At 35.1% G+C, this 22,112-nt stretch overlaps 1 protein-coding gene across 1 annotated transcript in view; it reads left to right on the plus strand.

The window, feature by feature from the left end:
* The window catches only part of LOC124365860 (neprilysin-4-like), a 69,214-nt gene that overhangs the window by 36,395 nt on the left and 10,707 nt on the right, over positions 1–22,112 (plus strand). Inside the window, exons 10-13 of the mRNA XM_046821946.1 lie at positions 2,684–2,780; positions 2,944–3,120; positions 4,151–4,251; positions 9,260–9,318. Coding sequence (XP_046677902.1) covers positions 2,684–2,780; positions 2,944–3,120; positions 4,151–4,251; positions 9,260–9,318 — 434 coding nt within the window. The remainder of the gene's footprint in view (positions 1–2,683; positions 2,781–2,943; positions 3,121–4,150; positions 4,252–9,259; positions 9,319–22,112) is intronic.

Genomic DNA, 22,112 nt, shown 5'->3' on the forward strand with positions numbered 1-22,112 from the left:
TTAATGCCTGTTTCAGTAAAACCATTTAAAGTGGTTTTAAGACTACATTGAGATATTCTAAGAGAATTTTAGTTTCTAGTCATATGGTTATGTACAGATCTATTTGTAGGTATGGCAAGTAAATTTCTTTTTGTATACAATAGGCAATCTAAAATATAAAGTGCAGGTACTGTAAGAATACCATACTTTTTAAATAAAGGTTTACAGTGAGTCCTTATGTTTACATTAGCTATAATCTTAATAGCACATTTTGTAAAATTAATAATTTTTGTGTGTTACAATCATTGCCCCATACAATAATTCAATAAGATAAGAAACTATGAAGGTAGGCATAGTAGACAGTAAGAGGATGTTTGTAGTTACAATATATCTTACCCTAATTAATATAAAAATACCCTTAGACACTTTATTGCATAACATTTAAACGTGCCTATCCTATTTGATGTTACTCTGAAGAATAACTTCTAAGAATTTAACATAGTCAACGTTCTGTTGTCTAGATGGTGGTTTTACCTTTATTAAGACAAAGTGTCAATATTGTGTTTTCAATGTGACAATGTATGTAATCTTTACCAGTAATAAATGAGTATCATTGAGTATGAATTGGTAGCTGACCAGTCCTCGATAGTGTCACTAATATTAGAAAGAACATCGTTAGCAAATAAAATATTATTACATTTAACTTGTACAGCCAGGACATCAGCAAACATATAAGAGCTTGCATGGTTAGTAGCTATAGTACCAGGTAAATCATTTATGTAAGTAATAAAAAATACTGGGCCCAGGATTGAGCCCTGTGGGACACCAGTTCTTACATTTAAGTATTGTGAAAAGTAGCATTCATAATAAACTGCTTGTAGCCTTTCAGATAAGTAAGACCCTACAAACTAAACTACCAAACTATTGAAACCATAAAATGTAAGTTTATATAGCAGTTTGTCATGTGAGATTGTGTCAAATGCTTTTAACATGTCATAAAAGGCACTAATTACTTTATTCTTGTTCTCTGAGCTACATTCCACTAGTTATTAATGTTGAAAAGAATCCCATAAATGCATTACAGCAAATAAATGTTATTAATTGAAAGAGCCTATTAAATGTAATTAACTGTTATGTGAAAACATTGTATTTTAAAACACAACTACATGTTTAATAGTTTAACTTTTATTATAATTTTTTTACATTTTACATTTGCTTACACGTCTTAGAAGCAATGAGCAAGCTTGATAGTAACAAAACTTCTTATTACAACTTTTTCAGGAAATGCTGTTAGGCGCAGAGTTTATCCAGATATTATAAGTTTTAGGAAACTTACTTTTAACTGTACGTTTTAGCAAATATTAAGAATGCAGTCCTTGGTCACTACTGTAATGCAGATATTAAAGACAAAGTTATTATTTAGATATATAGTCTTTAAATTTATAGTAAAAGCTAATTTATATTCTGTCTTTTGACAGAAGTAAGTGACTCAGACCGATGTATGTATGTATATATTTTGTTTCTTTTTATCAGGGAAACAAAGCAAAATGAGCCATGGCACAAAAAATATTAAGACCGGACTCAATTACAATGGCTATAAATATATACTTTTGATATATTTTTTTGATCATGACACCGAAAGTTTGGATTAGTATTTTACCAATAAATTACTAGTCACAGACCTTTTAATTATATATTGATCGAAAGCCAATGAGTTTTTTTTATGTTCAGTTGTCTTTCATTTTTATAGGTGCTAGTTTCTAGTTGCAAATTTTTATGGTTTCCCCAGATGTGATTTTTTTGTTTATTTCTGTGCAGTGTATATTGCTATTTGTACACAAATCATTTTATTCTTTGTTCAGATGTCTTTTTATTTAAATTGTGCAAAGTACATACCCAAATTATTACTGTATGATATAATTATTGATAATAAAACTCATTGAGTATCATTTTTATTGATAATAGAACTCCTTGTATATCAAGTGATATTCATGACACTAATGGAATCTGATGTGGTTGAATCGTCGTTTGTTGTTTTCTTTTTTGTTATTTTTTGTTAATTTTGTAGTAAAAAATTTACTTCTACACTTTTCTACATCAACTAACTTTACAAAAATGTAAAAAAGCACATTCACTTGCATGCTATTCAATGTTAGTATGCTTATTTTTATCGTTATTTTATTTTTATGTTATTAATGTTTCACTCTCTGACTTCAGGGTTCCAAAACACTGCTCTTTAAACTTAAATATAAAATGAATAAAAATATTGGGATATTTTTTAGTGACTATCTCTTATCTCAGGATTGTTTGGAATTTCATTTAAAAAGAATTTGCCCATGGTATCCGTATTTTTCAAGACGAAATTGTGTGTGAAGCCGCAGTTACTGCTAGTTACCATTAATGTTATTAATTCAATCAACATAACTTGTTTTGGTGAAGCTTACTCATAGCTGAATCATGCTTATAGTCTGTAAGAAAGATGTTTTTTAAGAGTTTTTACCGCGAATGCTGGCACAAATTTAATCAAACCTAATTAACCTCTGGGAATCTGGAGTCCACGTCTGAAAAGATCGCCAACAAATACATTCAAAACAATTTCCTTACTTAATTTTGACATCAAAAACACCCAGACTATAACATATGGGTATTCATAAACAAAATATGAAAGATTGTTGGAATTCTTATACCAAATTAATTATTACAGATGGGAAGAGTGTGTGCTGGGTACCAATATGCTTTGGAGATTTGCCGTAGCCTACAAATATGTCCAACTACATTTTGATGATGAGGCTAAACAGTCTGTAAGTGAATATTTTTCCTGAAATCTAATTTTATTTTCTGGAATTGCATTAGAGTTACTATTGCTTATCTTGCAGTTAAACAAGTTGTTCATTAAATTAGGTGGTAAGTAAGTACAGTTACATATTTTTATCCTCTTTCTTCTCCAGCCATGTTTGTTTCCAGGCTCTCCAGATGGTGGGTCATCTCCGAGCTGGACTACTGGAACAACTGGAGAAGGTATCCTGGATGGATGAGGAGACCAGGAGAGCAGCTCAGCTCAAGGTTCACCAGATGACACAGTGTATTGGTTATCCACATTGGTTCAACAATCAGTCCTACCTGGAGCACTTCTATAGTGAGGTAACACTCCACATAAAGTGTTTGATGCTGTCTCCCTATGGTAATGTGAATTATACAATTTGAGGTACCAGCACTCTTCCCATCTATCTTTTTCCTGCCCATATCAGCTGTTTCACTTGTTTTGTCTGTTCCATTCTTACTATGCTTCTAAACTGTTGTAGATATTAAAAAAAAATCTTCAGTTGTTATATTTAGTGTGAGTGACCAACATTTATTTATTGTTTTAAGCATGTAGTCCAGTTAATGACAGCCTACATACAGTTAATGTTGCAACCAATCCCGTAAAAACTATACAATTTTTTTAGGCCTCAATAAAAAGGTATATACTCTGGCAAATTTCCAAACCCATACATAGTGCTTCCCCCATTAAGATTGAAAGTGATAAACTGGGCTAAATCGCTCATAAAAAGGTTTTGAATTGTTGTATTGCATCAGTCTTTATTCTAATTTATTCCTTTTATTAAACTTATAATCCAAGTGATACTACAAAATTCCGTACACAAAAATGTTTTAAAAACTTAAAAATCAAAATTATGTTTTCAAATTCCAATTGTATGAACTAGTTTTAAATAAAATACTGTTACAATTTTATAAGTTCTTATCTTTTTATTAGAGTTTATTGGATTGAGTTATTTAAACATTAAATTATTAATTTATTTCCTAATTTGCTTGTATGAATAAATATGATTAACAATAAAATCAACATAATTTAACCTGAAATTAGACATTTAGTAACTAAATGATCATTATCTATAAATTAATCTCAACGTAATGTTAATATTAGAATTATCAAATAAAGTTATTCAAGACTATTTATTATGATACAAAATGAAATAACTTCCCAAAATTTACTAAAAAAGACATTAGACATTTGTAATCTCAAATAATTAAATGATAAGAATAAGAGAATTGTATAATAATTGTGTTTAATAATTTTTTATAATGATGAAATGGTACTTGATCATTCTTAGCTCTCATTAGAGCGGAAGAAACATTTAATAGTGTTTATATAAAAACTGTTTTTTTTCAGTTGACTGCAGGACCGAATCATCTGAAGAATGTTGAAAACGGAAAGACATTTCAAGTGAAGAGGCTTTTTACGAAGCTTCGTAAACCAACTGATAGATATGAGTAGGTTGATATTAAATTTCCAGTTTATTTATATTTTGTATAAAAATTTTATTTTTGTTAAATTAAAAGTACGAAATTGTTCATTTTAACCCTTTGGCAGACTGCTAATGATTTTTATAATTTCGCTTTAGTGCCAAGATAACTAAAAAATGTTTTAGGAAGGTTCAAAGCTAATTTTTTATTACTAAGCATTAAAAGACAAACTCTCAAAACAGTTGAGCAAGAAATTAAAACCCTTAAACTAGCCTTTTCATTGACAACAATCTACAAATACCTATTTAGAAAACTGATCAAATGCATGTTACAATACAGGGTGTATATTATGTCTGGAAACACCCAAATATATCCTTTAATAATTTAAATATAAATTTGAAACCTCTTACAATCGTGATAGAGATTGGGCATCTACTTTTTGAAACAATGTTTTGTTATGTCACACCAACGGGGGACGTTACCTGCCGAGGGTATCGTGAATATTCTTAATGGAAGCCTATACTTGTGATACATAATTTTAAAGGTAATAGCTTACTGAATTGAATGCCACAAACCGCATCTCAAGGGAATTATTCTATCAGAAAATAGAGCATTTTTAGTATTGAAAATTTACTGATGTTCAACAATGTAATTTTAACATGGTTCTTGCCACAAAATGTGTTACACTAATTTTTTAGCATTTTTTTTTAAATGTTCAATTAAATAAAACAAAAATTTCATTTTAAGCTGGTTCTATTAGCACAAATTTGCCAGTTTTTATTACAGTACAATTATGGAAATACTTATGTTATTGATTTCTTATTACACATAAAAAATAATGTATGCTGTTAGAAAAGTCTTACAACAAACGTTTTACCTGCATTTGGTGTCAAAGCAATTGTTCGAACTGTGTTCCTTCTACGGTTTGACAATGAGCCAATCTTGTGTAAAATGATTCGACAGAGTTGCCTAACATTTCTTCAGTTATCAAAGCAATCTCCTCTATAATCCTGTTTCTTAGGTCTTCCAAATTATGAGGCTTTCTTCTATAAACATTGGATTTTAAATGACCCCATAGGAAATAATCGATTGGTGACAAATCCGGAGATCTTGGAGGCCATTCGATTTCTCCTCTTCGGCCAATCCATTTATGAGGAAACCTTAAATCCAAATACTCTCTTACCTGTCTCCCATAATGGGGTGGAGCACCATCCTGCTGAAACCATACATTATCAAAGTATTCTCCTGATGCAATTTGAATAGCTGGGATTATTTCATTTTGGAGCATATTGTAGTAAAGTTCGGCATTTAAATTTCCATTGATGAAAAAGGGTCCAACAATTTTGTTTACCTAAAATTCCACACCATACGTTCAGTTTTTGTGGTTGCTGTGAATGGGACTCAGTAATCCAATGTGGGTTTTCACTAGCCCAGTAACGGCAATTGTGCCTGTTAACATTGCCATTTAGGAAAAAAGTTGCCTCATCAGAAAAATAGTATGTTGGTCAGAAAATCTCTATTGTCATCACATTTGCGCATCACAAGTTCACAAAACTCAACTCTTCTGTCGTAATCATCCTCACTTAACTGTTGGGACTAAATGAACTTTAAATGGGTTTGTATTTATTAATTTTCAAAATCTTACTCACAGACATAGGGTGTGCATATCATGTTGCTGTGCAGCTTTTCTGAGCGATGTATGTGGTGTCTTCAATAAATGTTTGCAAAACATCTAGTGCATGTTCTTCATCTGTTGCAGATTGTATCCTACCCGACTTTGGCCGATTACGTACACTCCCTGTCATTTCAAAACGCTCAATAGTTTTTGATGTTGTTGAAAACACTTATGGGATTTCCTTTCTGGGAAAGTTGTCATTAAACAAATTACAAACTTCCCGATAAGATCTTTGACGATCGCCATATCCTCGCATCATCAACAGAGTAATTCGTTCTCTTTCAGACAATTTCCATTAAAATGCCAAAATAAAAACACTGAACTACTGTAATTAGATAACTTGTTGACAGCAATGCTTCAGAGACACTGATTAACTCGACAGGAATGATATGACCTTTGTCCATTTGTAATTCCCAAGCTTAGACCTGTCTGTGAAAGCTCCATGCTCAACAAACTGAAACTGTAGACAGATAGACCAGATGATTATAACACAATAATGTTTCTCATAGGCTAGTGACCTTTGTCTCTTTAAACCCTTCCTGCTGACTGGAAAACACCAAGTACAGATTCATAAGTAATCAGAGAAAGTGACTCATAAGTTTTATTCATTGTAATAAAAAACTGGTAAATTTGTACTAATGAAACCAGCTTAAAAATAAATTGTTTATTTTATTTTAATTGAACATTTAAAAAATGCTAAAAAATTAGTGTAACACATTTTGTGGCAAGAACCATGTTAAAATTACATTGTTGAAACATCAGTAAATTTCAATACTAAAAATGCTCTATTTTCTGATAGAATAATTCCCTTGAGATGCGGTTTGTGGCATTTCAATTCAGTAAGCTATTACCTTTAAAATTATGTATCACAAGGTATAGGCTTCCAATAAGAATATTCACGATACCCTCGCAGGACGTCCCCCGTTGGTGTGACATAACAAAACATTGTTCCAAAAAGTAGATGCCCAATCTCTATCACGATTGTAAGAGGTTTCAAAATTTATATTTAAATTATTAAAGGATATATTTGGGTGTTTCCAGACATAATATACACCCTGTATAACAATACTGAAAAAATTAACTACCAATTATTACTCTATTTTCTATACCTTGGCTATTATTTTATCTTTTTTATTTGAACTCAAATAATAAATCAGTTATAATAATTTAATATAATGTTATAATTTGAACTCAACACAACTGTAATGTACTATAACACAAGATAAAACATTTATCATGTACAAGACACTATCACACAAAGAACAACGATAATGCGATGCACAGTAGATGCACTAGTGACAACAGATCGATAAGTTACATATGTCACAAGAATATTATGGACGTGTTTGGTTGTTTATCTGTATAACATGCAGAGCAGGTTTGCAGGACGAGATGAGGCAAGCTGAGCAAAGGTCTCTCCCTCCCCCTCTCCCTGGAATATAGGTCATCTAAAACTCCTTCCTGACCAACAGCAATAAAAGTGTGTTTTTGCGCCATATAATAGGCTTTCTGTGAACTGCAGTTAAGGTTAATGTAACAAAATACACTGATGAGCTTTTTGACTTTAACTTTATTAACATTAAAAAATGGACATGATGTGTTTCTTGAGGTGTTTGAGGGTCATTTGAATGACTGATTCAATTATAAACAGTTTTGGGTTAGTAAAGTTAAAATCAAAAAGCTCATCAGTGTATTTTGTTACATTAACCTAAGTTGCAAACTCTAGCCATCTTTGAACAGCTGTCATTTTTGACTCGGTTATCCATTTGAGGTCAGGTTTGCGGCTCTGTACTCTACTAATAAAGACATTTTATTTGATATGCATATCAACCTATGCTTATATTTAAGATTTTCTTCTGACTCCTAGCGGGCCGCCCCCCTGAGGAAGTAGCAGATCACTGAATATGTGACAAAATAGATTTTTATGTCCAGTAACTTTGTGTAAGGTTTTGTAGCTCTATTTTAAATATTTTGAAAAATATTTAACCGACCCGGGACTTTTTGGACCCAAACTCTTGCCATCTTTGAACGGCTGTCACTTTTGACTCGGTTATCCGTTTGAGGTCGGGTTTGCGGCTCTGTACTCTACTAATATAGACCTTTAATTTGATATGCATATCAACCTATGCTTACATTTAAGATTTTCTTCTGACTCCTAGCGGGCCGCCCCCCTGAGGAAGTAGCGGATCACTGAATATGTGATAAAATAGATTTTTATGTCCAGTAACTTTGTGTAAGGTTTTTTAGTTCTATTTTAAATATTTTGAAAAATATTTAACCGACCCGGGACTTTTTGGACACCCTAATTATAATTGGAATTTAGGTCAAAGTTTACTCTTTAAGACATATATTAGTCTTAGTATTGTGCATTAGGAAAAGGATCTTTTACAGGTTGAGGGGAACTTTACCTGCCAAATGCTATAGAGAGGCTAGTCTTACTTGCTTCCATTAGGACAATGAAGAAAGTTATGAATAGGTATAGGATAGACAAGACGCTCAATAATATGCTATTATGTGCCAATCATCATGCATGAACAGAAGAATTACATTGTATAATTTAGAATTGTACGAAGAAAAATTTAAGAGCATGTTCTATCGAACGATTAGCAAGTGGGATATAGATCCACTATTGTAGACAACATATGTACATACTCAAAGGGATTAAGGGGTCATACATTATCTCTCAATGCAGAGAAGCAGCTGGAAGTTGATTCGTCTTATAATAAGTTGTCACCAAATGTTAAAATAACTGACAAAATACCTCTCATGCAAAGCTTCTAGAACATTGAGAGAAATGTGAAAACGGACTCATTTTCAAGAAAAGTAGTCAGGTCTGGTCTCTTACTTTCAGAGAGATAATTTTGAAAAAGTGGGTGAGTAAGGTTAAAACTTCATTTTGGCAGAATGACTAAATAACAGCTGACTCAGACAGCCAAAACTGTTTAAAAACCATTCGGGAATAGTAATGTAACAGTTTTTTAACCTGCCAAAAAAAAAGACTTCTGTTGGAAATATTCTCGAACCAGAGGAACCTCTCTAAATATCTTTTTCGAGACCTAGATTAAGTAACTTAAGAGTTTTTAGATTTTGGAATGAAGAGGCACAGTCAACAGTAAACCACTAACTGGACTTTCCAATCATCTCAAATGTTGGCAAGAGTGGATTGGAAAAGCTTTTCCTGAGATGTGAGCGACAGACCCTGAAAGTAAGCAGATCTGCTATAGTCTGCTCTTAATGAGTACTTATAGTTAAGGATGCAGGAGAGACTAAAGACTACAGTGCTGTAAGGGCTACATGCTGTACCTACTCTACTAGAAAAATGTGAGTCTTTATATTTTATCAAGGAATGTCTTTTTACAGATGGTCAGCCAGCCCTGCAGTGGTAAATGCTTACATAGACTTCCAGCTTAACTCTATCAGTAAGTATTTATTCCAACTGCTAAAAGTGTGTAGAATATTAATAACAAATTATGGCATCGTCTATAGTGAGAATTTTCATATTTTTTCTCATACACAAACTGTATTCTTGTATTATATTTTGTGTGGTAGACATCTGAAGTAAACTTACCAGACAACACAGTATACCTGTATTGCAACATTTACGTGTATAATCTGTTCCTGTATATATTGTAAATTGATGGAAATAAGCTAATTCATTCATTTATTAGACAATAGACAAAATTCTTTATTCATAATCTTCAAGATTAGAATGGTGTCATAAAGTTTACATCTAATAAAGTTTACAATGGTTGTGTAAGTGTAAATAAGTTATCAGTTCTCCAATTAAGAAATTCTTTAATTGAGTAGAAGGGACGTTCTTGGAGCCATCTGGTTAGTTCCCTTCTGAATTGCTGTTTGTCTGCAGTATGATTTTTAACTTCAGGCGGTAGTATGTTCAGGAATTTGGCGCCCATATAAGTAGTTTGCTTCTCAAATAGAGTCAATCTATGAGAGGGAAGTGAGTAATTGTTTGCTGCTCTTGTGTTGTGTGAATGTACATCTCCTCTTCTTGGTATGTTTTGTTGACTGGTATGGACAGTTACTTCTAATATGAATAGGGAAACTGTTGTTAGAATATTTAAGTTTTTAAAAGCTTCCCTGCATGAATCTATTGGTCCTAATCCTGACATTATGCGGATTGCTTTCTTTTGCAGCACCATGATCCTGTTAGTGTTAGTTTTCGAGAAGCTGCCCCAGATGGCTATACCATATCTCAGGTGGCTTTCAAAGAGAGCATAGTATGCACATTTAATTATTTCTGGACCACCAACTTGTTTTAATCTCCTTAGCACATACAATGATGTACTGAGTTTTCCACATAGCTGGTCTATTTGGTCATTCCAGGAGAGAGTTTCGTCTATGTCTAGTCCAAGGTACTTTACATTTTGCATTCTTTCAGCCTCTGGTAGTTCCAAAACTTCTCCTTTGCTTCGTCCAAGTATTAGTTGCTGAGTTTTAGTGCTGTTCAGTACTAGATCGTTGGCTTGACAATATTCTATTGCCATAATTATAGCTATATATGATTCTATTTCCAGTCTCGTGGGCTTTTTGTTTTGTAACAGGAGTACTGTATCGTCAGCATACAATAGCATAGAGCAGTATTCTCTGAGGTAGTCAGGGAAGTCACTAACAAAAATTATATACAGTATGGGGCCCAAAACTGAGCCTTGTGGGACTCCTCTACTGACTGGCAGTGGTGTCGAGGTAGTTTTTGTTGTCACTCCTTGTGTTGTGCTTCTTATTTCTACCGTTTGCATTCTGTCCGTTAGGTAGCTCGTAAACCCCGTCAGCAGTTTTCCCTACCACTCCCCGAGCCTTCAACTTTTTCACTAGCATGTCATGGCTTAAGCAGTCAAAAGCTTTTGTAAAATCCAAGAAAATAGCAGTTGTTGTATCTCCTTTGTCTATTGCTTTTATTAAATATTTGACAATGCTTGTCAGTCCAGTTGATGTAGATTTACCTCCCGTAAAGCCATGTTGTTCTTGGGGAAGAAGGTTGTTAGTATTGAGATGGTTTAATAGTCTTGATAACACAATCTTCTCGATAATTTTGGATATTGCAGGCAGTAGGGATATTGGCCGATAGTTACTGGCTTGTGTTGGATCCCCTTTTTTGAGTTTAGGGTACACTTTAGCTAACTTCAATTTTGTTGGGAAGATGCCCTGTGTGAATGACTTATTTATTATGTTGGTCAGAGGTAATATTAGATGATCTTTACATGCTTTAATAAGTTTAGTCGAGATGTCGTCAAAACCAGCTGATTTTTTCTGTTTCATTTTCTGTATAGTTTTCCTAACTTCCTGTTCAGTTGTCGGTGAGAGAGTAAGCGTGTCTTGAATGTTGTGTATAGTGGAAGGTCGTTTAACTAGGTGACCGTCATATGTAGCTTGTAGTAGGGTGTTATTAGCGACATTAGCAAAGAATTTATTGAAGTGGTCTGCTACCTTTATGGGATCTGAAATTAAAGTTCCATTATTGTTAAGTTTTATCGTTTCATTACCATTTTTACTTTTGTGTCTCTCCTTATTAATTATAATCCATATTGCCTTGCTTTTATTTTCTGCTTTATTAATGTGTTCAGATGTCTTAAGTTTCCTTTGGTTTTTGAGATGAATGTCATATTCCCTTTTCTTTTCTGTTGCCTTAGCCTTGTTTTCATGTGAGCCAGTAAGCAGATATTTTTCCTGTGCAGCTAGGAACTGATTTCGCTTTTCTATTGTCTCTTGGTTAAGTACAGTTGGCTGTTGCGGTTTCCTCTTGCGAGTTCGAGTATGTGGGCATGCTACATCCATGTTATACGTCAGAGTTCTTAGGAATGTGTTATAAGTGTCTTCTACCGTTTCCAATCTGAGAATGTCATTCCAAGTCTCCTGTTTGAATAACCTATTAAGCAGTTCCAAGTTTCTGTCAGTGAAATGTCTACTATACATAATTTGGTCAAATGGATTGAACTTGTTGTTGTTCAGTGTCACCAGTTGTCCTGTATGGTCGGATATGAAAGTGTTAATGACATTGACTGTTGGTTTGCAGGGAATTTGATTGGAGCAGACCATATCAATGGAAGTTGCAGTGTTCAGGGTGATACGTGTAGGTGGTAGTTGATGTCTTGTGATATTGTGTGAATTAAGGGTCTCTTGGAGTTGGTTGTTGTTTCTATATGTCTCAAGGCAGTCAATGTTGATGTCACCGATTATCAGTACTGGGCTATTCCATGTAGGTATAGTTTCTAGCGCGCTAGATAAGATGTCAATGGCTTCGTCCAAATTCGTGTTTGGTCTGTAGATTCCGACAATGTATGTGATTTGTTTTTTTATTGTCAGTTTTATTGCAGACAGCTCACATACAAGTTCCTGGCTATGTATGTTTCTTTCCAGTCCAGAAGTGTAGTTCTTGAGTTCATCTTTCACTAGTATCACCACTCCCCCTTTTTGGTGGTGCTCTCGACAAAAACTCTCTATTAGTGTATAGCCTTCTAGGTTGGTATTTTCTAGATTTGACTTTGAGAGGCCGTGTTCTGTTATTATGAGGACATCTGGATAGGTATTGGTGAGGAGGTCAGTCATTATATCTATTTTATTTGAGATTCGATCTGTATTTTGATGAAGTATTGTTAGTGAAGTGTCTTTTTTTGGAGAAATTGTGGGTCTTTCCTTTTTTTGGGTGCTGCATCTGTTGGTTTTTGTTTATTTAGGATATTTTTGGGAGGAGTACATTGGTTTCTAGCAGGTTTAATTTTGTTAACTCTATGTTGCGTATTGGGGTAGGAGCAGGGTCTTGTCTTGCATCATGATCCGGTTTGGTGTTGTTATGTATTTTTCTGTGTCATGTGGTGGTCTTCTAAAAAATGAGTTGAAGCGCTGGTATCTGGAATTTTGTCCTGAGCAACGTCTGGTAGTTTGATTGTTTTTCTTGTCACTTATTGTAGGTGTTCCATTAAAAATTCTTCAAGCGTTTTACCTTTAAGTTGTGTTGCTGTAATTGGGGGCCTGTTTTGTACACGAAAAGTACCAAACTCTTTGGCAATTTTATTAGCTGGTGTTTTTTTGACGGTTTCATTTTTGTGTTTTTTTATTTCTTGGAGTTCTTTATTTTTTGCTACCTGTAGCGAGATACTGAAGATATTTTGTTTCTTAGATTGCGGCGAGTGCCGCACTCCACAAACAACCAACGTACCCCACCTACATCCCTTCATAGTTCCATACCATATAATCAAAGTTTTCAACAGAACAACAGATTGTTTTACAACCGAAGCAGTGGCCACTCTAACCATACTAACGGTCAACACCACTACCAAAATTACCGGTCACGTGACTTTAATCCTTATAAACCTCAAAATAGTCGTAATGGCGGTCATTCACACTTGGAATCAGGAAATAACCATCCAGGCCAATATAGTACACAAAAAAACAACATAAGACACAACCTTAATTATTAATCAATTCCAGGATCAGTCAGCTCAACCTAACATACAGCACCAACATTAGGAGAAAACTTGAACACAAAACAAAAACACATTTTAAAAAACCTATTGCAGCAGTACCCGGATACCATAACACCATGCCTTGGCAAAACCAACTTAATATCTTATACCATCCGTATAACAACTAATAAGATTGTCCGCTCAAAGCCTTTTCATTATGCTCCTCCCAAACTGAAAGAGCTAAACAGCCATATTAAAGACCTGTTGAGTAAGGGTATTATTCGTCCTAGTGACTCTCCATATTCAAGTCCGGCGTTTTTTAGTCCCGAAAAAGAATGGTAAAAGTCGCATGGTGGTAGACTACCGTCTCATAAATAAGATGGTTGAGCTGGAGAACACTCCCATGCTGTGGAGTCAGCTTTCCAGTATTTAGGGAAGGCTTCTCATTTTTCCCACCTGGACCTGGTAAGCGCCTATAATCAAATTCCTCTTGACGAGAATTCCAAAAAATACACGGCTTTTGTCACAAGCACAGGTTGTTACGAGTACAACTATCTGCCCTTCGGCTTAGCATCCGGTGGCATGGTTTTGGCAAATCTACTTGACAAAGTCTTTGGAGATATAAAATTCAAATTCCTTTTTGTTTATTTTGATGACCTAGTTGTCTTCAGTAACAGTTTCAACGAGCATGTACAGCATCTTAAAATAGTTTTAGACAGGCTTAGAGATGCTGGTCTGACTGTTAGTCCTGAAAAAATGGTTGTGGCGTCTCCTAGAATCGAATTCCTGGGTCACATATTTCATAATGGTAAAATCAGTCTAAATCGTGACAGAAGTAAACCTATCGACTCCTACCCAACACCAAAGAATTTAAAACAACTTTCTAGGTTTCTGGGAATGTGCTCATATTACTCGAGATTCATTAAAAGCTTTTCTCAGATTTCGGAACCTTTAAATTCTTTAAAAAGAAAGGGCGTTCCATATATATGGGGACCTTCTCAGGAGGAGGCATTCAAAACCCTTAAAGCAATTTTAGTATCTTCACCTGTTTTGAGGCTACCCGACTTCGAAAAACCCTTCACGTTGCAGACCGATGCCTCTGGCATGGCTGTGGGTGCGGTCTTGTTCCAGGAAACTTTGGATGGCAGCCTAGCACCTGTTGCTTACGCCAGTCGTGCCCTGAACCTCCATGAAAAGAACTACTCAACCTTTGAACTGGAGGCTCTCGCTGTTGTGTTTGCTTTGGAAAAGTTCAGAATTTACTTAGAGCATATAGAATTTTCTCTTTTTGTGGATAATAGTGCTCTTTCCTGGTTGCTGAACCACCCCAGGCAAATTGGAAAAATAGCACGATGGATTGCCTTAATAAATACATTTAAATTTCAAGTCAGTCACATTAAGGGCAAAGAGAACGTTGTTGCAGACTGCCTCTCTCGTTTGTACGAGGAAGGCCCCACAACTCCCCAACATCATGACACAAGTTCAACACCTTCGACAAACAAACCCCAAAATCCTACCTCAAAATGTTTAGTTCTTTCTCTCTACCAGAAGCCTTCCAAGACATAAGAGAACATCAAGCCCTAGACCCAGAATTAAAAAATATAATTAAGTCAATTAAGTCTGGACAACACCCTGCAAACTATGAAATAATTGATAATGTCTTAGTCTATAAAACCCTTTCCCAGAGCAGACCGCGTGTTGTTGTTCCCAAAAAACTACACCACATGCTATTTGCCATGTATCACACGTCCCCAGTTGGAGCACATTTGGGAATCTCCAAAACACTAAATCGGTTAAAAAGAACATTTTACAGTTCTGATCTTACAACAACAATAACTAACATGGTTAAATCATGCTTGCAGTGCCAGCGCTGTAAGCAAGCCCCAAACACAAAATATGGTTATCTATCGTCTGATCTAGCACGAAGACCTTTTGAAAAGATCATGATTGAATATGTTGGTCCCCTCCCTAGAACTAAACGTGGTCACCAGTGGCTACTAACCATTGTAGACGCGTTTAGCAAATTTTCAGTCATGATCCCAACTAAGAATTCAACAGCTTTAACTACAGTAAATGCCCTTAAACAAAGCCTGTTTTCCTACTTTGGGTTTCCCCAGTCTATTGTCTCCGATTCTGGCAGTTGCTTCAAATCTCATCAGTTCAAAAACATGTGCGATGAGCTTGGGATTAAACACATTAGGACTTCTCCTTATTACCCAAAAAGTTCGCACGCTGAACGTGTGAACAAAAAAAACGGAGTTGCCTTGCGAATTTTCCACCACAAAGACAATACTCAGTGGGATGAAAACCTACATTTTTTTCAAACCGCCTTTAATTCTTCTAAGCACGAGAGCACTGACACATCACCCTCTGAAATATTTTTTAGATACTCTATACGCACTCCTTTGGAAAATAAATGGAATCTTGACCAACTTCTAGAATCTAATTCTGAACCAAGAAACATGGAACAGAGATGGAGTAAAGCTCTAGACAATCTGATCCATGCTAAGGATAAAGTATCCAAACAGTATAATAAAGGTCGAGCACAAGTTCCCTTTAGAGTGGGTGATACTGTAATGTATCGACTATTTAACCTGAGTAATGCACCCAAACACATCTCAGCCAAGTTGCAACTTATGTGGTCTAAACCTTTGGAAATTGAGACCTTTACTTCCCCTGTAACAGTTGTCTTGCGTGACCCCAAAACCAAGAAATTTGTGAGGTCAGCACATGTATCCCATATTAAAAAGTGCATTCTCCCAACTCCACAACAATGATCTGCCACTAGATATTTCCTCTATTCCGAAAAAGCCATTGTGATATTAGGTTTAATTTGAGTTTGTTTTCATTCTTCTTTCATATTACACCTTACAAATAACATTTCCTTTTGTAAGGAGGGGGGGAGGGAAGTAAGGGGAACAGGACTAGGATAATGGCCAGCTACAATGGAAGAAATATTCTAATGAATTACACAAGAATAAAATATCCTTAACTTCTCCTTTCTTACTTGGCCTATTTTTGGAGGGAAATCTGAGTCTGATGATGGGGCTGAATGAAGGTTGTGACTCTCAGTCAAACACGGTTTCCAGAATCCTGATTCCTTTGACCTAGATTATCTTCTATAATTTAAATAAACTTTTTAAAGAAGCCCAACCTTAACCTTGGAAGAGTTAGAAGTATATAGCAGGTACGTGACATATTGGTGATAGATAGATCTTAGTTGCTTTCTACTTATGGGTTGAATTTGTCTGTGGTTGAGGACTGGAGCTGTTCAGCGAGAATGGGCGCGGTTTCTGCACCGCCTTTCTGCATAGTAGTGTTTTTTGAAATTTTATAAGCTCTGTGTTCTAGTTTAAGATATTTGGCTCATTTTAACTATAACTGATTCACTTCCAGATAACTTTCCTCTCACCCATTCTACCACTCTTAATGGCTAAGCCTTTGAACTCCTCGGAGAAGGAGGGGAGGATGCGGCGAGTGCCGCTATAGATTTGAATTTGGCGCGCGTAATTCTTCCGTAGCCGCGAACGCGATAGCCAGCTGCGCCGACCTCTGGCTCTTAGCTTGAACAATAGGAGCCTCCTACCATCCGGAATTCTTCTGGACAGGTTCTGGTAGGATGATTCCTGCTAGGTTAGAGACCGGAGGTTGTGCGGGGAGTCGTTGTGCAGCGATCGGGTAGAGTGTACGGTAGAAGTGAGTGTACGTGGCCTGGGACTTGGTATAATTGTTAGGGAACCTTTCGGAACTATATCCAAATTATTAGTTAATCTTTAGTCATCAAAGCTGGTTAGGTTTTGGATAGAGGGAATCTAGTGGCGGATCCACGGTTATTATTCCTCTGGAAGGTGCCCCCTTCCGGTCGCGACGACACGAGGTCGCAAGATCCTTGTTTTTTAAATTTTTTATTCGTGCAATTTGGTGATAGAGGTTGTTTAGCTGGAGACGTTTTGTAAGTTAGCTCTGCAGGTGTCATTGTGTTTTGTAGTTTGCATTGCAAATCATTTATTGTTGACTCCATGTGGTCATGTCAACATTTTAGCCTTGGTTAGTTCGACCAGGATATGTGCTAACTATTGCTTGGTTTAGGGGTGTCAAGATTATTCGTCTGGGTTCCGGAGTCAATGACAGTAGCTTCTTCTTTATTATAGATACATTTTTTTGTACTGTTTAATTTTTTAATGCTGTCTTCAAGCTGTTTGATTTTTCCTTCAAGGATATCGATTATTTTTTCTTTGCTTGCGTCTTGTTCTTCAAATGTTTTTTCTAATGCAACTTGTAATTGTTTCTCTTTCAGAAGTTGGTTCTCAATTTCTGTTAGTGCATCAGTTAGCATGGCATTTCTACTGAGTAGGGATTCATTTTGCGACTCAAGTTCCTCTATCTTAGCTTGATATGTTAGTTCTGACAAAGTATTTAGGTTGGAGATCTGTTTTGCCAGTTGGGAATTTCTTAGTGTTAAAGCATGCAGGTCCTGCCTGAGTTTGTTGTTTTCTGCTAGTAGGGCATTTCCTGCTTCAGCAGCTAATGTTAGAGAGGTTTCTAAGTCATCTGTATTTTCAAAATGTTGTATTTTAGTATGAACATCTTCCATCGTAGATTGTGGTTGAGTGGAAGTGTTATTTTCTAACAGGTTCTCAAGCTTTGTTTCAATAGTGTTATTACATTTGCAATTTACACACAGCCAAGTTTCTATTTCTATTTTACTAAGTTTTTTGATTTTGCTACCTGACCAATTCAGACATTTAGAGTGGAACCAGCTTTTACAATTGCCTGTACACAATATGCCTTTATATCTCACTCTGATATAGCAGATTCCACAAGGAAAAGATGACATAATGCCTTCAATTTTCTGGGATCCGCCTGTAGTACACTAGTGCTTCTCAGTTGTGATAAAATGGTAAACAGTTTTTTATTCTAGCTTTGGCTGATTGCTGTTGTCCTGATGAATAAAATGGTAAACAGTTTTTTATTCTAGCTTTGACTGATTGCTGTTGTCATGATGAATAAAATGTTGTATTAATACTTAATTAATAAAAAGAAGTGTACAATTTTGTTTGATTTTGAGGAGTAATCTAGTTCCTTGTCAAGTAGAAAGATCCAGACAGCCTAAACTAGATAGGTGATGGAAGTCAGATGTAGATAAATAACAGCCGAGTGTTGGTGCCGTTGTCAGTTGCACAGTCAGCAGCTCAAGGTCAGTGCTCCAGCAGCAGTATGGTAGGTCAAGTGAGGAGTTTGTTGATGTTTGCACAGTCAGCGATGTTGTTGTTAGCACCTCACGACTACTTGTCTGTGTAGTTCATACATTGATATATTACCACACAGTTTCAAAGTAGGTCACTGTATGACGCGTGTACTGTTCCATATGGTATGTCTAATTTTTATAGGCTTGTGCATTCATGGTATAAATTAAATATTTTGCAAATATCATTAATATTGATAAATAATTGTTTTGTAGTGAACGTTTATGCTTAAGATTGATTAATTTAAGTAGCTTGAAATTTTTGTTCCTTGAATAAAGTATTCTCAAGTTCTTCTAAGTGTAGTTTTTTTTTTGGAAATAAATGGACTTACAGTTTAAAGGTTGTGTTTGTTGTGAAGAAAAGTAGGCATTTTGTTGAATTTCCCACTTAAATCACACTTTAAAACTGGACCACTTTCATGTAGAATGATGGGTGTCCGCCATGTTGGATTAGAGTTATTCATTTCTGTAATGATACCTAGAATAGAATCGAATATATTTATTGCGTTTACAGTACATTTTACATTATATTACGGTATTCAGTAATAATACCAATCTTTCACTCTATTTATCTTAAAAACTAAACCCATTCTTTCTGTATAGTTGCATACAGGCATACATTCATACACATACAAAAAAACTAAATTTGTGGGATCAACCCCCAGGATTGCAACACTACCACGAATATCAATCCTGAGTGTGCTCCATGAGCTCATCAACTGAGTAAATGGTGCAAGACACCAGGTAGTGTTTTAATTGGGTTTTTTGGTTTGTTGGGTTAATTAGTTAATGAGTTTGATCCCAGCTTGAGAAGGGAGGCATGAAATGCTGCTGTTCTATGGTGTTGGGCTCGAAAGCGCTCCCGGGTTCTGGTCTCATACCTGCGTATATCACTGCCTTGTGTACACACTTAAATCGACAGTAATGAAGTCTCTAAAATATATAGGCTGTGTAAAGGTAGCAAGTTGAGCTCCCTGAAGACACTTCGACGTCACTCTCTCTTGTTCAATTTTGCTATGATTCGAACAGAATTTTTTGCAACCTGAATACTCTTTCCAAGTTTGATATGGCACAACTGCCCCATATGAAATTCCGTAGGACAGGTATGGAAATATTAATCTATAGTAAGCTATCGTTAAAACATCAGTACCGTAGTACAAAGCTTTGATAGATTTCGATGGACAAAAATTCCAGATGCTAATTTATTACATACACTTTCAATGTGAACTTTCCAGGTAAAGTCTTTATCTTGGTGTATTCCTAGAAATGTAGCAGAATCAGTATGTATTTTAAGTATGAATATTGTTGTTGAATGTTAAAATATGTGAATTATTGAGTGAATACATAAACAGTTAGAAAATCATACCTGCCTTAAATTCAAACATGGCTTTTTACTTATAGAAATTTAATTTCAATATCATTAGTTGACTTTGTGAAAACTACCATTGGCAATGAAAAGAACATTTTATCGTTGTAATTGACTGGTTTAATATGAGCTTATGTGCTTTTTTAAAGTGATAACATTATATTTGTTGTAACAGTAGCTAATTAATAACAACGTAATATACTATATTGTATTTTATTTTGAAAATTCTATTGGCTAATTATTAAATAAATAATATAATTTTTCATATGAAAAGCGAATATATATGTAGTTTGAATTCCTACACAAAGGGTTTCCATTTTTAATTCAATTTTTAAATAGAAAATTTTATACAAACAATTTACCTAACCTTAAAATATTGTGGTTTTGCTTGTTGGCATAACAACTTAAAATTATAATCCATACTGTTTTTCTTAATATTTTAATTCATTTAATGAGAAATTAATAATTTCACGAGGTATAAAAAAATCTTAGGTTATAAGTAGTGGTTTTGTAAGATAATTTATATTTTCATATATTAAAGTAAAGCTATTAAAAAACTTTCAAAAAGGCCCTCTTTTAATTTGTGTTAGAAAATGCTAATTAATTCAAAGCATGAATTCAATGAGTATTTATCAGATAACAAAAAGTTTGTGGGAATCTGGATCAGTAGCACGACAGTGCTACTGAATGGTACAGTGAGGAATGAAAACGTACTTTTAAGTTTGTTTTTGTTGCGCTTAACGGTTTAGATAAAACAATGTAAAGAGCATTCCCAACTGAACTATGTCGAGCTGTGATTAAAGAAGAACAGTGAGTAAATGGCAGGTAGTGATTTCAGTTCCATCCAAATGCTATAGTGACCAACGAATTATATTAATGGAACGCGCACTGGGCCGGAGAAACCGAGCCGAAATCCTGGCCTGCGTTCCGAGTCTGCAGGCGCTGGAAATGGGCAAGAACTCACTCCGCCCATATGGCAGACATTCTAGTAATGATCTAACATCACTTTAAAACGCCTTCTAGACTTAATAATATTGTTAGATACCACAATTTATTTATTATTACAAATGTTAATAACTGCTTTTTACTGTGGATTTTTATTTTTAATATAAAAACAGATTTTTGTACAATATCAAAATAACAGATTTTGACTTGGTATTTACTTATAAAGACGGAAACGAAGATTACAGACATTAAAATATTTCCCAGGTGAAAAAAAACAACTTTTTTATTGACAGTATTTTATTTCAAAGTAAACTACATAAAATGTACAATCATGACATACTTAATCTACGTGTTAGAAAAATAAAATTATTTTTACCAACGTTTGCCTTATTCCTAAGTTGGATTTTTTTTTTTCATGTCAAAAGTTTTATTTACAAAAAGTACTTGTGAAAAAAGTGGCTGCCATTAATCCATCTGGACGTGCAGTTGTGCGCAGCGCAACTCTTCACTACATTACGAAACAACATTAACAACAAAAACCAGTTGAGTTGCTCAGAGCAGAGGTCTTGACGTACTGATCACGAAGAGTAACCAACAAAGCAAAATCTCGCGTTAAACAACGAGTCGTGTTTCGGCATGAGAAGACGTGATGCCGTATCGTCCCGTTGATCGCCGCTCAACTCGGTGAGTTCTTGCCCACTTTAAGCGCCTGCAAGTCCATGGATACACCCGCAACGCACAGCTGTGTGCGACCGGGGAAAACACAACATGTGGCTTATGGGCAGTGCGCGTTCCAGTAGTATAGTTCGTTGATAGTGACATGCACAATCATTGTAGATATTGCCTATATAGAAATGAAGGCAGAATATTGTCTTCAGGTCAGTTTGTTTTTGGGATTATCATGTGGACAGATAGACAGACATAAATGACATTGTCTCAGCCCCACGAGTGAGGTTTCACTATCTCTCAATCAATAATAATAATAATAGGTAGGTATTTTATTATATATAGTATGCAGAAAATTGTACTTATAAAAGGGAACATCCAAAATTAGGGGTTCCCTCCACCTTCACGACTCCTGGCTACAGAATAACAACTTTTGAATGCTGCACTTAACTCCTTATCCTTCCAAACAAAATCTGAATGAAAACTCAATTGAAAATACAAATGCCAACTAGAAGCTGAGATTCATAAAACTTCAGCGTTTCACGGAAACCCAAAATCTCCTTTACTCAT

The sequence above is a fragment of the Homalodisca vitripennis genome, chromosome 7 (assembly GCF_021130785.1).
Source record: "Homalodisca vitripennis isolate AUS2020 chromosome 7, UT_GWSS_2.1, whole genome shotgun sequence".
Classification (NCBI taxonomy): domain Eukaryota; kingdom Metazoa; phylum Arthropoda; class Insecta; order Hemiptera; family Cicadellidae; genus Homalodisca; species Homalodisca vitripennis.